The following is a 17,125-nucleotide window of genomic DNA, read 5'->3' on the forward strand; positions in this document are numbered from 1 at the left end:
CGTTGTTGGATATTTTAATTCTACGTTGTCTTATAGGAATGGTATATAGGAATGGTATAAAGCTAGGAATAGTATATAGCCCATAAATATATAGCCCATATATATAATGGTATATAGCTACTATGAAAAAAATGAAGTAGAAATAATCTATCATCTAAAACTCGCGGATGCTTCAAGTGTTTACTAGCTAAAGAACGATATTTTCGTGTTCGATTAAGATCGATATCTTGATATCTGTTTTGTGTCTTCGTTTGAAAATTATAGATTCGCATCGCGTATACATATCATATCGTGTTTCGTTATCTAACAATATTTAATGTAATAACGCCCAACAGGCCTAATCCACGAGGATAAAGATAAACATAAATATAATATATCTATATAATATATATATAATACATATATAATATATAATAAAGTGTCTTGCTGTACAATATATTATTTCAAGTCTTAATATTGGTACCACGGATTTTTCAACTCCTTAGTAGCTTACTCCTTTTTGCAAAATTAATTAAAACTTGAAAACTTTGCCTCGTTCATTGCCATTAGCAATAAAAGGGGGGCAAAAATTGTAAAATTACCATAGTAAGCAGTAACAATATGATCTAGAAAAGAGGAGTGGAAATGGTACTATATACGTACATATTTATTACCACGTATATGAATTTACGCTTCACATTTAGTCAATTTTGATGTTCTGTTTCTTCGTCTTGTCATATTTTTCGGTATCTTATGACTTTTAATTTAATTAAAATTTGCCCCATTAAGAATAAACAATTTTATACCTATATAGGAATAAATTTAAATGTGTCGCTATACGTGTATCTTATCTTTCAGATACATGCATGCTGTCAATAATAAATGTTATAAATAGTACTATAATTAATTGCAGCGTTACCAGTAACGTTCGTCCCAATTGCACTTACGCAAAAATCAGCGTAGCTATCGTTACAACGAGCATACAATTCTATGATACATAATGTATGCGTTATCAGTGATATCGATAGAAATTACAGGACGTTACATATTTAAACAAGAAAAGCAGAATTTCATAACATTATGTTTAAACAATAACAAGTACTTGAAATTTTGTTATAGATGTAAACGCGACTGTCAAATGTACGGTATTTACCAAAATATACCTTACAGAGACACGTCCATCGATCTCTTTATTCATTGACATTTCGATTAAAGCAAACAGTGAAATAAAGGTGAATGCAATCGACAAACTCGTATCGATTTATTAGAAAAATTATTTGACTCGGAATTTTCAAGTTAGCCAAGTTTGTGTAAACGAAATATCTTTGTTTCTTCAAATTATAAAATTAATAAGAACGTTATAAACTTGATCTTCGCAAGAATACGTCGAATGGGAATATGACGAGAAAAGTCAATAAACTCGTAGTAAAACAAAAAAATCGTATATTCGTTCGTATAAGAAGATAATCGAAAACTAATGCAGAAACTATGAGAAATCTTCTTTGATTCCTGAAACAGAATTTACCTACTTTATGATTACGATTACGATAATCTCGTATTATTCGGTATTCTCATATGTTAATGAGAAACGTATTTAGACAAAACGCAGAAAAATCTTGTACAAAATAATTTTATTATAACAGTCGGTTGATCAAATAATTAGAAAGTAATACAAGGTATTTGAGATTTTTCGAAATTACAAATCGTTGTCGAAAAAAAGTATGTGAAATATTCAAAATACACCTTACTGTTATGAAAACAACATTTATTTACGCAATATTATAAAGTAAAATGCAATAACACTGCTGGAAGCATAAATAAGGATCAATATCTGAATAATGGGACATATATATGTATGTATAGCTATATCAAGCAAAACGAAGCTTCAAGATACGTATATATGTATGTGTATATATATATTTTATATATAATATATGTAATAAATAATATATTATATAATATATGTATATATATACACACACACATATATATATGTGTGTAATATGTCTGTACCACACAATTTTCTAATGCAGAATTTCCTTCATTATTTACGACAATCATTTTCATCAAAGTTATCTTGCATCTGACAAAATCAAAAACGAAAAAAGAAAAAAAGGAACAATGAAAAGAAACAGTAACTTCGTTATAAACAAGGGAAAAAAGTTCAAATGATGTATAACGCGAAATTTGAAAATCAGTTCTGCAATCTTTGTATGTTTGCTTTCTGTAAAGAAGAAAATAATTTTCAGTTAGATACTTTGAATTAAAAATTAGCTGCCCCTTTAAATAAAATTGGAATTTAAGTTGTAAAGTTGATAACGTACCCGTCTATATAACGTTGTAATTATTCAAGTTATCACTAAAAATCAGAATAAACAATTTCTTGCGGTTTCTCGAATTTAATCGGTCGATAATATGTCAACGACTGATCCCAGCCTCGAGGTGCCGTATTATAATTAGCTAAGTTGTGAACGCTAGCGAGTTTTGGTCCTGTATAGGTATCACTTTCGTACAGCTTTTTACCTGAAAATGAACAGATTAAATTTACAAAAATTATACATTCCTCTTCGATCGCTTTTGTACCAAACATGTAACTACGGAGCAGTTTGAACTATACACGAGGGTAGACTAACAAAGTTTTGCCTCCGTTGTGATGTTTCAGAATCCAGATAAAACAACTTCTTTCTAATCGTACGATATCTTCACTTCATCATAGCTGTGCTGGCATGTGCATTATTAAGCATTTTTGTTAGTTTATCTCGATGTGAATGCGTGTTCGATGCGAATGAGTGTGATAACAAAAGATGCAATTCAACGCTTTGGCTTTTCAGTGCTTCCGCGTGTACTATACAGCCAAGACTTGGCACCTAATGATTTTCACTCTTTTCGAAACTAAAACAACACTTGAAAGATTCGCGTTTCAGCTGTGACGAACAGGTGGAGTTTGTCGCGAAGGAAGATATGTAACTTCAAAAGTAAGAACTAAAGGTTTCTTTACGTTCGTTCTTTTTATTCAAGCAGAGGCAAAACTTTTCGATATTTTTTTCGATCGCTGTCAGCAATATCGTCATTGGATTTTTCCACGAGTCAAATACCAAGAAACTGAAAAAACATCTACACTAACAAAGATAGTACATTGATATTTCCAGAGATAATACAAATATTCAATGCCCGTGAATGAATAGAGAATAAACTAGAATTAATGAAATACTTTGAAATAAAGCCCCGATATTTTTAGTATTCTTCGGATAGAATACAAGCTTTAAACGCTATTCTAGAAGCTTTTCCCGACAAATCAAATATTCCACTTTTACAATTACATGTACGATCTAAAGTAAAACTGGCTATTCGCTATTCACTGCCCGGAATAGTATTTATCTAGCGTTGGTAGCCCAAGGATGAATATTCGTGAAACAGGCGTAAAATGTAAATAGCTGTTACAAGAAAATAGAAGCGCATGCGAGTTAAACTTGCCTACATCCGGACAGATGTCAGTGAATTTACAGTCCGGCGAAACACCATGCAATAAGTTGTCGAGGACAGGTATGCTGCGCAAATGCTTAATAGTTTCCAAAATATCTTCTTGGGAAGCTATCATCGAGAGTAACAACGACTTCGCTTCCACAGGCACTTCCGACTCTGTATTCACAAATTTCCCGTCACCGTTGTTGCAGAAGTTCTCCACTTCCTCGGAAGTAACAGATCGACGTCGACTGGAACACTCTTCGCGATACGTCGACGAATATTCTTGATCGCCGTTCATCATACTCGAGGACTCCGATTTTTCTCGGTAGATTATTTCTTCGCTGTAATCGTTCATCTGGGAGTCGGTTTCGTCGGTCGTGTATTCTGTATCATCGGTAGACACGTAACCATTGTTACAGTGGTCTTGAAGCTTTACGAGTTCCTCGTATCTTTGTCGCTCGGTTATTCTGCGTTGTAATCAATTAAAATGATATTGCAATCCCGTGCGATCAATGTTCAATTAAAATTCAATAAATGAAACTCTATTCCGATAGAACAAAACTAAATTAAAGAATTGAGAATCGCTTATACCTTTGAACAGACTGGTAGTTTACTACTGGTAGAACATTATGCATAAGTACCGTAATATTTTACTTATACTTGATGCTTGCAAGCATTTGCTTATTTTTACGCATACGCGTGTACAATCATATTTCAATATGAGATATTACAAGAACGATTAAAACGATGAGAAAACAAAACGTTGTACAGGAAATGAAAGGAAAGAGCATCGAAATTTAAATGACATTTTATCTCACCTCCTATGTTCTTCCTCGTTGTTGTATTTAACGGAATTTTGCGTCTCAAAAAATCGTGTTATATCGTTATCGAGAGGAGATTGTCGTATAATTGGGATAACCTTCGGACTGAATTGTTTGTATTGCAGAATCGGTCTACATGTTTTCTCGAACTCTTGTATCAACTGTTTGACCGGAACCGGCGTGTACTCGCTCTCTTCGTTATCGATTTCTTGCCGATTATTCACGAACTTCCCTTTGTCGCTAATCGTGCTCTTCACACACTCTGTGATCCGTTGTTCTTTCATATAATTTTTCATCTCTTTGTTAGTAGCGTGCTGCGTGTTAGAAAAATTAGATTTATTCAGCGAAGCTTTGCTATAATTGTGACTGCGTCTGTTAGTAGCGATCGATGATGTCGTATTCTCGTTAACGCTATTCCTGCCGTGATAGATGTTACGTTGTTCGGTATCAGGTTCGAAAGTGATTCGACGTGATTTCTCAACTATCGACGATCGAGATTTGTCAAGAGGGAAGTCATTGTCAGTGCCAACGGCTACTTCTCTCAGATAAATCTTTTTCACTTCGGTCTGGTGGTTGCACTCTTTACCGTTACATCGATATTGATTTCGGCCTGGAACGTTTGCAGGAAACTCTGCTGATTAAAACGTACAAAACTCTGCTTCGTTTTTCGATTTCTAAGACATTCCCGGTTAATCAGATTCGACGCCTTAACGTTACCGAAAAACAATCGTTTGACACGTAACTATAACCGCTTAGAAAAGTTTAGGAAAATTGTGCGTAAACGCGCTTTAACCCGCGTCTAGTTAGCTTTTATCGGTGCAGAGATATCGGTTGGCACCGATGTACAAATAGTTGTTTATTTTAGATATACAACTAAAAAGAACGCGGTGGTAGTTTCGCATCGATTGAATAACATCGATGTCGTTTGCCAATTGAAGTCATCCAGGTTGTTGAACCTTAGACAAATCTCAAGCAGACGTGTCTAACATCGACTCGCAGGTATGTATAGAACACGTTGATCATTTTAATGTCTTAGAAAGATTTTTTTAGTCGGCTATATCGTAATTTAATGTATAGAATTGCATGGAAAGTAAAACAAGATTGAGAGAGTAAAAGAGCTTGGACAGACCAGAAATAGATACGAAGTAGTTTACCTCGAACTTAAGTCCTTGGAAATTGTTAGATATTTGCTCATGATGCGAAAACAATTCGAACAAACGAGAAAATAGCGTGGAACGTTGCCAAATAGAAACGAGCCAACTAGATTGCGTAGTAGAATAAAGAAGATATATCTTTGTTCGAAAGTTGCGTACCTGTTGCAGGTGGATTTGTATCATCTAAAGATAAGTCCACGGTAAAAGGATTATAAAATGATTTTTCAACGGCTGGCTCAGGTACTATAGATGTAAGAGGAGGTAGAGTTGTAAACTTCGAACTGCCATTCATCTCCTGTTAATTGAAATTCAATTTCGTTTAACGTCCGTTTCGTTTATTTTAACACGCTATGTTGTTTGCAAAAGTATAAACCTTACCGGTTTACCCGGATACATTTTCGGCATACCAGGAGTGCTCGATATCTGTGGTTGATCTTTGTCTACGACCCATTTTTCAGATCTTTTCCTACGTTTCGCAAATATTTCAGCACCTATAAATCGATTATACATATTGAAAAACGATGTTTCTTCGAAAGCGTAATAGAATATCATTGATTCGAACAGATCTAACGATATAAAACCGTTAATACGTGTAAATTACCACGGCCTCTTTGATTGTTTAAATCGCGAACAATATCAAAGAGTTTCTCAGGATTCTTCGGTACTGGTTCGATATTCACTTCTTCTCCCAAAGCCTGAATACCGTGTATATCCAACACTTTTCCATGTGGGTTCATCATGCATTTTAGAGGAATTTTCTCCTATCGAAACAACATTTTCAATTAGGTACAGCTTTGCATACTATTGATATATTAGCGAGTACAATGATATTATGGTACACATATACATATATGATTTCACTTTGTTAATGAGAAAAAAAAGAAAGGTGTACTTTTGCAAGGAATATATCAAAATCGTAGAAACGAGAGTTCCCTTGCATATCTACATCTCGCTAACCAGCTGCACTTTGATAGATATTTGAAACACAATTTAAAGTAAATATTCGTAAAATTACACGTCGCATAAACCGAATTGTACAAATATTACAAATAAGAAAGTTGATCTCTCGACAGATATACGACTGTTAACTTTTTACGTGAAAGAAATTCCGCATTAATCAAGTGGGTATAAAGTCAATCGCGCTAAAGATAAATTTAAACAATCCAATACAATCTTTGAATTTGTAATATCTGCTTGTAGTTATGAATCGAATACTATGTATTTGTACAGTGGATTTTCTAAGCTACAGAAACCAAATGGAAGTTACTTTGTTGTTTTTCACTTTTTTAGATTACCGAATGTGCAACGCAATTTTTTTACATTTCTGAAATATAAGAATTTATTGATTACATAACGAGTAACAAATATTCGAGGTATATACGTATTTAGCCGATATATCTATCAAAATGAGATTTGTTATTTCATCATAAACGTCACGAAAAATATGTATGTAAAAATACGCACTGCAATTTCGAACACACACCACTTACTCTATGAACAGGTATCAAAGGCTCTTCCGCGTCTTCTACACCTGTAATTCATCGATTTAGACAATTGAAACAAATTTTAATAAGATTTATAGATATTCGCAACGTATCGCGCATAGGTGTGGGCTGAAAGGGGGTGTTGTTCATTAAATTCAACTTATTAATCGTTACACGCATATACGTACAGTATACACGTACTTACCATTGCCGTCGTGGATCCATTTGACCGATCGTTTTTTTCTGTTCACATACATAGATTGACCTTTACTTTTCATATTTTTTACATCGCTCAACGAGTGCGAAATTCGTCGGGCGAGCTCAACTTGATCCTCGACTGTCGGATGCGATGGCGCATAAAAATACGAGGACGCAAACATTTTTCCTGCGTGCAGAAAATTTCTTATATTTATTATCAATTATAACACGACGACGTAAAGATATTCTGTACAGTATAAACGTCATCTGTTAAAATTTAATATACGAGCATTTTGTATCTTTTTGGCGACTTACTATTTTTGGATTGCATAACTCCCTGAGAATCTGCGGCGGGTGTGAGTAATTTCTGCAAATTGACCGGTGTACTTCCATTGCTCTCCTTCGAAATAAAAATAAGTCGGTTTAATAAAAATATTGAAAAATAAGAAAGTTTATATGAATCTGAGAATGGTTTAAGAAGTATATATAAATATATAAATACACTAAGAGTAACGTACAGTATAATACATTACAATAGTATAATATATATATAGTATGTTGGTATATAGATCTGTGACGTTTATTTTGATTGCGATGATCGCTAATTGTTAGGAATTCTTATCGTCAGATTATATCGAATAAATCACAACGAAAGCAAACATTCGTTTTTCTGCTTTAAGTTTCTATCCCGCCTATTTAATACAAGCTTCACATTGTTGACAGTTGAATTAGTTTTAGCTAAGTGAATGCATTGTTGGCATTTTCCGTGAAACCTTGTTGCAAACAGATTCTTGCGTGTTAAACGCATCTGCGTTTAGCGCAGTTATTCTATATTAATATGTATTTCATATAATATTTTAATAAAAGTTACTCATATAAAACTAATACTTTGAATATATGTATAATAAAATGTATGATTAGTATCAAAATTTATAAGAGTAAATGACATTACATTTAGAAATATTTCAACTAAAGTTTGATACATAGAGTTATTCCTTTGTAAGAGATTAATTAATTATTTGTCATTTTAATAGCCTAAATGAAACTACATATATATATATATGTATTGTATATTCATTACTTCAGAGTTGTGCATCTTAAAACGTACATATCTGACGAAACGAACTGCATTTGTAATAGAGTAATTTTAAAGAGATAAAATGGATGTAAACAAGCTGACGAATACAAACTGGGCAAGTTTACAGAGCCACGGTCACAAAGTTATTATAGGTTAATTCCATATTCACTAAATAGTACATATATGTACATGTGTAAATTTTTCTATTATCCGGAAAAGTAACCATCAAATGTCTCGCAAGTACCAGAGAATCTCGTTTATCTCGAAATGTTAATCGTTGGGCGATCATGTTTTGTAATACAAGATAAAGCGAATATAAAGTGAACACAAAGTAAGTATAAAGAAACAAACGCGTCTGTTTAAATAACACATGAATATTCTTAATTCTAAATAAATAAACTTTCCAAAAAATTCTGGTTTAATCTTACATTAAATAGGGCAATTTATGAGTCGTAAAATCTTGATTGCTTTTGTGATCAAGGCATAAAACGTAATTTGTCAATGGTAAAATGTAAATGATTTGTTTCCTAAACTGAATTACTAAAACGGCGTTAATCGCTTAAATAACGTGCCTTTGTAATAGAGAAAGAACGAGAGACAGAGAAGAAAGAGAATTCAACGTAAATATTTGTAAATGTATCGATTATCATCACTGTGCTTAACACGAAGCTAATTCATATTTAAAGAATGAAATATTAATTGCTATTATTAGTCTTAACAATCTTATCCGTAGTGCAAACGTACCAAAGACTTAGTTTCAGCGATCATAAAGTAAATACAATATACATACTCACCATATCGAAATGCAGTATTTTCGAAGTAAGATGCTCGAGAAAGTTCCTCTTCACAGGATCGTGCCTATCAGAGGGCTTAAAACCACGGGAACGTATTACAACATTGTCCGCAGAGACGCTTCTTTGCAGGTAATTGTTTCCTTGTAAATTACCGTAATTCACACTGTACTGGTACTCTGCATCCTTCGAATTTTCGGACGTGACTCTGTACGAACTGTACGTGTTGCTCAAAACGTTCCGCTTCGTGTTATTGTGTCTGCCGAAATGGTAACTGTTTAGTCTATGTTTTCGCGCAAACCGTTCAATCTTCGCTATATACTTTGCTTTCTTATAATAAATCGATCTTTGAAAAACAATAGAATAGAAAATATATTGATATTACTCCCGTAACTACTTTTAACGTAGTTTCATTGTTAAATGGATGAAATTAAATTTTAAAGTTCGAAATAAACAATCGTTTCTTTTTTTCCATAACGAGTGCTAACATAAATTTTAAATGATATTTTGACAATTGAGAAATATAATAACGTATAAAAGATTATACAAATCATAAATACTACAGTGTAATTTGTACGTATATTTAAAACAAACGTAATAGCACTTTCTACTTAAAATATTATTTAACTTGAAATATTTTAATACAAGGATCGGCTCGATGGTTCCGATTAATCAAGACACAGCGTACAGTTAGTAAAATTATGCGTAATACGTATTTATAAAAGAAGGAAGAAGAGTGAAACTGTGCAAGATTCAACGGGAATTCATCTTGTAAATGATATTATTTGAACGAAACGTTTTTCAAGAAATTGAACGCATAAAAAATATTGTATCTTTATTTGTTTTATCATCCGACAAAAATAAAACTTTAATAAAAGACAAATAATGTATACAAATGTAAAAAAAAGTATCGACAACAAATTCGATGTATATATATATATATATGACATCGGATAAATCCGATTTCTTATCGAAGGAAATTGGTTCTCTTCCAAGCAGCCAATTAATTCCGCGTTGCAGTATTGGCAGCGGTACAATAAGGTTCTGTGCAAAAGAAATGCTAAATTTATCTGTTGTAACGTAATACGCAGTAACAGTTCGAGCGTTTGCGTTCGGGGTATACTACCAGTGCTGTATTTATTAGAAAGCAAGTTAATCGAAAAAATATTTAGACAAATCAAGACTAATCGTAAACTTAGAAGAAGTGAATCAATTAATATTTATAAAAGCTCAAATATCGTAGTATAAAATATAAGGTAAGGAGTCGAAGGAAAGTTGTTACTAGAACATTGTAGATGATTTAGTCGTAAGAAAAATAGTTTTATCAACGTTGCGTTCGTAAATATAAATACTAATTAGAATTTATTAATATCAACGAATGATCGATAAAATACTTCCGTTCGATTGTTTCATTTATCGTCGAATTTTTACTATATTCCATGTTTGAATAATACTGTATAATTTTAATTCCGACTTGTATCTTTTTACAATATCGATACGATAGGAAATAATTAAAACGAATTACTGTATTTCTATAAAGCCTATAACACGAATTATTCTCAATTAACGTCGGATCGTAATTCTTTGGGAATCATGTAAAAAATGTATTTGAGACGCTTTAGAAAATTTTTCCAATTTAACATCTTTTATAACTTAAAGTAATATTACCGTGTTAACATTCTAACTACGAATAACGTGATCGATCTGTTGCTTTAAATAGATTATTCGGCAGAAGTTCGAGTGTTTTAAAACTGAACGAATTATCGAAGGGAATATCCCCACCGATCGAAAATAATGCTAATGTTTAATTCAAAGAATTTTTTATTGTCAATTATATGTGAAAAACAAATTTTCTACGATTAACGATATTACTTATCGTTTCTTAATATTATGTAATTAAAATATTTTTCCACTATCCTCAGGAATATAAAGAAATTTACCAATGGTTGATGTTAACCATTGATATTTAACGTAATATTATTTATAATTCCGTATACTTTAGACTTTAAAGGCTCCAAAGAAGGGTCTTAAGCGATACGTTGCCTGTTTAATCATCGAAGCATCGCACGATTAAGCACAGTTTGACTGAAATTACATTTTCGTCGCAGGATATAACCCAAAACTTTTACAAAAAGTAAGAACGCGGTGAGAAACTTTTTTTCTCGTTATTTTTCTATTTCTTCCTAATTGCCTTTCGAAAAGAAAGAAGGAAATGAAAATTTACTTATCGAACGGTGCCCTCCTCATTTCGACGTTCTATGCACAGTTCGCTCGTTCCTTTCCTCTTTATCTTGAGGCGGTTTCCCTTTTCGCGACAATTCTTTTGCGAATTTACGTAACTCGCGAGCGTACTATACTCCGAACTAAGTGGACTGTACGGAAAGTGAACGAATCTCACGACGAAGGCTCCCTCGCCATGAAAGACAAAATCGCATCTTACAAAATGTTCCCTGGCACGCACGGACTTGGCCGGTTAGGCACACACAACCGCGGCAACTTCGTCAGCGCGGCACTTAGTGGCTAGCGGTCACCAGCATCGTCCGGTACTGGCTCATTCATGCCCGAGACTTATGGCAAAGAAACCGAACGCGGAACAGATATTTATTTTTATATCAAACAGATTATCATAAATTTCTTGCAAACGTGACGGAAAATTTCACGCTCCAGCTACATCGTTCGATAAACATTTGCTTTTTTTTCGATTCACCTACATACGTAATCGAATCCTCTTCCAATGGAGTCGCCCAAATGCTCAATCGTTCGAAGGACAAGCTCGATGCTTGGTCAAGCTTTTCTCGTCGCCTCTACCTTTATTTCTTAACAATTGAAACACTATGATTCTTCTTCCTTCAATTTTTTTTTTCTTATCTGTAACGTTCACTTGAATGAATTACTGCATAAGCACAGGATGCTTTATAATAGCGCCTAGCCGTCGCTATACCAACTTCCCGACTGCCTTGGGTCGTCTTCGGTAAAAATAGACTATCAGAAAGCGACACCTTAGAAATCAGTGGCTGTTGCTGTACACCACATAAGTTATAGCACCTATTCAATACCGTCACAATTTCTCTTAAACAACTTTATCATTTTATCATAATAAACGTTATCGATATGCAATAAACGATAGAAGTCGAAAAATTGTCTGACGAGAGATATCTCAGATAAATGATAATCTGTTTTTCTATTTGAAATGGCCGTATGTTAAACGTCAAATATCTATCTTATAATAAAATTTATACCTAGAAGATTGAAATATATCTTTGGAATAATACACGTTTAAATTAATAAAAGTATATTGTTTTTAACTTTAGATCAATTACGTAATTTTTTTTCGTTATTTAAAACTATAAAAACATTTATTATACGATACATTGAATTCTGAAAAAGTATTACTTCGTTTATAAAATTAAAACTGATATCTATTTATTGTCATATACATGTAAAATCAATTACATTTAGTCCCAATCGTCACTATTGATATCTTGCACGATATCTGTATTTTCTTTAGGCAAGTCAATATCCTGAATGCCTTTGCTAACTTTCAGCTTTTTCTTTTTTGGTCTAGAACGTTTCTCAGACTTTTCCTCATTGGATTTTATCTTCATATCAAATTCACTCTCATCGCTGCTTTCTTCTTTATCTTCTTTGCCTTTCTTTAATTTTCTTATAGTTGGTAAACTATATTCAGCGATATCCTCATTCTTCGTAAGTAGTTTAAGTTTCTGAGATTGGTGGATTTTTATCCAAGATTCGTAGAATTTCGATAACGATGTACCTTGCACTTTTATCTTGTTCTCCCAGTTCTTTATCTCCTGCATATTTTTTAAATCAATTACGGTTTTATTACGTTCTGTTTCGATATATTTCCTGTTTTCCACAATTTTATCTAACAGCTGTTTCATTTTTCTACAATAGTTTGCTATGCAACATTTCTTTAAAAACGCCTTTAGCTAGAAACAAAAACGAGTAAGCGTGTAAAACCTCCGTTCGAAGTGTCATATTTGCATTAATATAAAAAAAGTTCGATTATAACGAGTGAATTAAGATTAATACTGTCGACGTTCATTCGATAAAAATAAGAACATATAGATACAGTACGTACTATTGAGTTCTGAAGTGTTTATGGATATTACCATGTTGTGTCTATGTAATTCTTAAATTTCAATATGAGTATCGAATCAGTACTTCAACCTTTTAATATCTTCATTATCTATTATGTATATAGTATACATACTATAATTATACTTTATCACTTCATCAAATGAAAACATCCATAATCAACAACGGACAATATTAATTTTAGTTTATTTATAGTATAATAGTATAATTTCGTTTATTTAATTTATACCATCTATTCAAATATAAATAATTGACTTACCTGTATTATACATGGTATATATAAATCCGGAAAATATACTGTATGGCTATCTTTAGCAGCATTCTCTAAGATAAGCTTATATATTGAATCAATAAGATTATCTTTAAAACCATTTTCCTGTAATTGGGACTTGGACATCCTTAAGATACAAATGAAGGGTGTTGGCTTCATTGATACTGCCTTATGTTTCTTATTAAAATCGTAGGAATTTAATATCTGCAAACATAAAGAATCTTATAATATACAAAAGATTTAAATATTTGTATAGTGACGTCAATTGTAAATGGATTCACATACATTTAAATAAGGGTTTTAAATGAAAAAAATGGAAAATGTTTTTGTTAAACGATGAAATTGGTGCTTTCAATTAAATATTTGCATTATTTATCAAAATACTACAATTGATTTCTAAAATTATTTTTTATCTTTTCTGACAAAAAACTTTGACACATCATACCTCTAATAAAAATGGTAATACAGGTATAAATGTTCCAGTTTCTCTAGAAATATCTATTAACATTTGTAAACAGTGAAATCTCAGGGGATAATATTGTGGCGTTGGTATTACTTTGATAGTTCCTATGATAATCTGTAAATATATAATATATGTTAAATATTTGATTGATAAAAAAAATTATAACATTGAAAATAAGAGTACACACTTGTACAAGAGGATATAAAAGTGAATGTAACATAGAATCACTTTTTGATAAATTTATCAATTCTGACCAAAATCTCAATGAATTTATGTACTGCCAATTGTACACAGCTTGAAAATGTTCCTGCAATGCATTAGATATAGATTGATTTATTAATAAAACATAATATTAACAGAAAAGTATATGTAGTATTTTACTGTAAATATTATTACCTTTTTTTTTAAAGTCATAGCATTTCTTAAATGAATAGCTAGTTGTCTAATATATAAGAAAGCGTGATTGTAAGCTAAATTACTATCAAGTAGATACATTTCAACTAAAGAATGTCTCATAAAATTTATTGCAGGTAAAGTTGTAAGGGATACAAATTTAGAATTTTCAACATATTTTACATACATCGTCTGCAACATATTAATTTAAAAATATTAACTGTACCTCGCTATATTTTTATTATATATATTATAAATGCCAATATAGTATTAAAATTCTATTTTTACCTTAAATAATGTTTCTAAAACAGATTCTCGATTGCTGGTCGCAATACGTAATATGCTCAAAAAAGAAACAACACGAACAGTTTCTTCTCCAGTTGACCAAAATTTCAACAAAATCTTCAATAATGGTTTATTTAACGATGAAAATGATTGTGTATATGGTAACATTTGATGTAAATGTTTCAAAAGGATTGTGAGAATATTAGACGACGTTACATTTTGTAAAATCTATAAATAAATACATATATATAGCTACAATGATTAAAATCCACCATGCTGAATGTTTAAATATTAGTAATGGTATTTACCTTAATTAAATCTGTTAAATAAGACTTGAGAATATTTTTTACTTTTCCAAACCGTTTAAGCTTATGAATTTGAGATTGAGTTTCCGAACTCAGTTTTAAATAACGCTTAAATGCATCCGGTAAATACAGTATACACAGTTGTACAACTTCATTAAATACTAAAAAATATTTTAATTGTTGAAGTAGAAAATACATTTATTCAATATTAATATTGAATGCTAAAAAAACCAACCTGCACCACCCTCTACTTTATATTGTAAGAATTTTGGATCAGCAGATTCAGCTACAGTCTCTAACGCGGCATGGAAAGCTTCTACAGCACATTTAATCGTTTTACATGATCTGGAAAGTTATATACAGTTGCATATAGTACATATATACAAACTAATGCAACCAGTTTAATTAATAGCGGTATAAAATGAATTACTAATATAAAACAGTACTTGTCTGTTTGAATATCTTCTTGCCATGTTTTTAATAATTTCAATGTGATTTTTCGTTTGTCCCTTACTTCACTACCTTGATCCATTTCATAATCACTCTCATCGCTAGCAACCTGAAATTTTATATATATAAAATAATATTTTTCTATCCCCTCTTATTTTCTATATCAAATAGTTCTGGTTTCGTTAATATGTGGAGATATTTCATTTTCATACCTCTAAACGACTACTGGGTATATGTTTTGTATCTAATTCATTTAATGAAGATCTATCATCATCATTAATATCATCATCCTCGTCTGATATATTAAATTCTAAAAGATTTTTATCATTTTCTTTTAAATATGTATAAAACTCAGGATCTGTATCTTTCAATCTCATTAAAGATTTTTTATGTTCTACTGGATCCATGTCACTTTCGCTACTTCCAGCATCATCTTCATAGGTATTTTCACCTATCGCATAATATATAAAATTCTGTATAAATACAATGTAATTTTTTGTGATTTTTGAAGATAATAAAGCTTTCATTCGTTAGTACCTTGGTCATGATTATCACTGCCATTTATTTCGTCGTCAAAAGTTTGATTAAAGAAGTCATCCATAGTTGCATCTTTTAATTGCTTCCTCTTCTTTGTAACAAGTTTTTTCGTTTTTCCCTTCACAGATTTTTCTTTTTTTATTTTCATGGTTTAACTGCAAGCAGAAACGAGCTAAATATAAGTTTATACATATGTACAAATAAATTTCAAGAAATAATATTGATATAATAAATATAACCTATAAAACTTCTACTTCTATTTTCTTAGTTTCATATTATGTTCTTATAAAATATATGATACGTACCATATAAAAATAAAAAGAAAATGAGAATACTGTTTATTTATGTTATATGATATTTTTGGTATTTAAATTAAAATGTTTACGATTCTAGCTCGTTTTAAACATTACTTCAATTTCCCACGTGCATAACTTGGTTAATCAATAACACAACATTTAATGTTGGTAACTCTAGGTACCTGACATAACTTTTAATGTTGATAAAATAGAAACCATCCCTATCATCAAGTACTTTCAATGGTCTTTATCGACTGGACGAGGAGGTATCTTTTCAAGAAATCTTTTTTTTTTTTAATTATCATCGCAACAGAGATATCTAGTAATACATCATCAATACGAATAAACAATAGAAGAAATAAATAAATTCATTTTACGAAGGACGGGAAGTAATTATTTATTACCATTTTGCACTTGTAAAATTATTATTCCATTCGAGTTTGCCTAATGCAGATGCATTTATAATTACGTAATACTCGTATAATGGTAAATAAATTTAATAATATTTGAATTAAAAATTAAGAAAATTTACTACTAAATGTTCGACTTATTATACCGATAATTAAGATGTCGTACATTATTATAATCCGTATACGTGTTTCAGGCAATCGTAATGTTCGCAGATTTTATAAAATCTTGTTCGCAAATAATATGCTTCTTTCCTCAATATACTCTTCTATTTTAAGAAAAAATACCTATATTTTAACAATTATTTGCTAAAGAAAAGAAGTCTTAAATAACTTGGCAGTAAGCAAATTCATTACATAACAAACTGTAGAAGAAATAAATTAACAATGTGTTGTGCACACTATCTAAACAATATTAGTAGGGTCATGATCTCGATTACCACCAACAAGGGATACTATCGACACGATATAATTTTTAAAACATTGGAAACCTGAGTTTAAAAAAGATGTTAATGTAACGTAAAAAGCTGATATGTAACGAGTAATTAAGAAATAATTGAGATTAGGACAGTCACAGAATGATAATAATGCTTTGTTCAGTGTTATCCTACGAGTTTCACAAACAGTAA

General features: G+C 31.4%; 1 protein-coding gene across 4 annotated transcripts; it reads right to left on the reverse strand.

The window, feature by feature from the left end:
• Nucleotides 1-1,727: 1,727 nt before the first annotated feature.
• LOC110119141 (nucleolar complex protein 2 homolog) lies at nucleotides 1,728-16,459 on the reverse strand. Of its 4 annotated transcripts, XM_048405108.1 has the most exons (15): nucleotides 16,099-16,459; nucleotides 15,794-15,948; nucleotides 15,469-15,707; nucleotides 15,253-15,365; nucleotides 15,042-15,151; nucleotides 14,810-14,967; nucleotides 14,505-14,729; nucleotides 14,220-14,408; nucleotides 14,011-14,130; nucleotides 13,806-13,937; nucleotides 13,349-13,564; nucleotides 11,682-12,920; nucleotides 9,126-9,229; nucleotides 8,974-9,048; nucleotides 7,416-7,501 (listed from the first exon to the last, which is right to left on the reverse strand). In XM_048405108.1, exons 2-12 carry the CDS (start codon nucleotides 15,939-15,941, stop codon nucleotides 12,426-12,428), a joined length of 2,145 nt encoding a protein of 714 aa, XP_048261065.1. In that variant the 5' UTR covers nucleotides 15,942-15,948; nucleotides 16,099-16,459; the 3' UTR covers nucleotides 7,416-7,501; nucleotides 8,974-9,048; nucleotides 9,126-9,229; nucleotides 11,682-12,425. The 4 variants fall into 4 exon arrangements, with proteins under 4 accessions (XP_048261067.1, XP_012176738.2, XP_048261066.1 ...); XM_048405110.1 differs by lacking the exons at nucleotides 13,349-13,564; nucleotides 13,806-13,937; nucleotides 14,011-14,130; ... (6 more) ...; nucleotides 15,794-15,948; nucleotides 16,099-16,459 and adding exons at nucleotides 1,728-2,203; nucleotides 2,304-2,502; nucleotides 3,454-3,911; ... (4 more) ...; nucleotides 6,910-6,950; nucleotides 7,109-7,288 and having other exon boundaries at nucleotides 7,417-7,501; nucleotides 11,682-12,208; XM_012321348.3 differs by lacking the exons at nucleotides 11,682-12,920; nucleotides 13,349-13,564; nucleotides 13,806-13,937; ... (7 more) ...; nucleotides 15,794-15,948; nucleotides 16,099-16,459 and adding exons at nucleotides 1,728-2,203; nucleotides 2,304-2,502; nucleotides 3,454-3,911; ... (5 more) ...; nucleotides 7,109-7,288; nucleotides 11,195-11,665 and having other exon boundaries at nucleotides 7,417-7,501; nucleotides 8,974-9,229.
• Between the last annotated feature and the right edge of the window lie 666 nt (nucleotides 16,460-17,125).

Source organism: Bombus terrestris, chromosome 4 (assembly GCF_910591885.1).
Source record: "Bombus terrestris chromosome 4, iyBomTerr1.2, whole genome shotgun sequence".
Lineage (NCBI taxonomy): Eukaryota > Metazoa > Arthropoda > Insecta > Hymenoptera > Apidae > Bombus > Bombus terrestris.

What these genes read in the sequence shown, in the direction of transcription:
- LOC110119141 (XM_012321348.3), bottom strand. Translation starts at nt 11,217, where the DNA reads ATGAGGAGGGCACCGTTCGATAA. An exon ending in AACGAGGAAGAACATAGGAG is followed by an intron (nt 3,912 to 4,262) that starts GTGAGATAAAAT and finishes ATTACAACGCAG; the next exon opens with AATAACCGAGCGACAAAGAT. An exon ending in TGACATCTGTCCGGATGTAG is followed by an intron (nt 2,503 to 3,453) that starts GCAAGTTTAACT and finishes GTTCATTTTCAG; the next exon opens with GTAAAAAGCTGTACGAAAGT.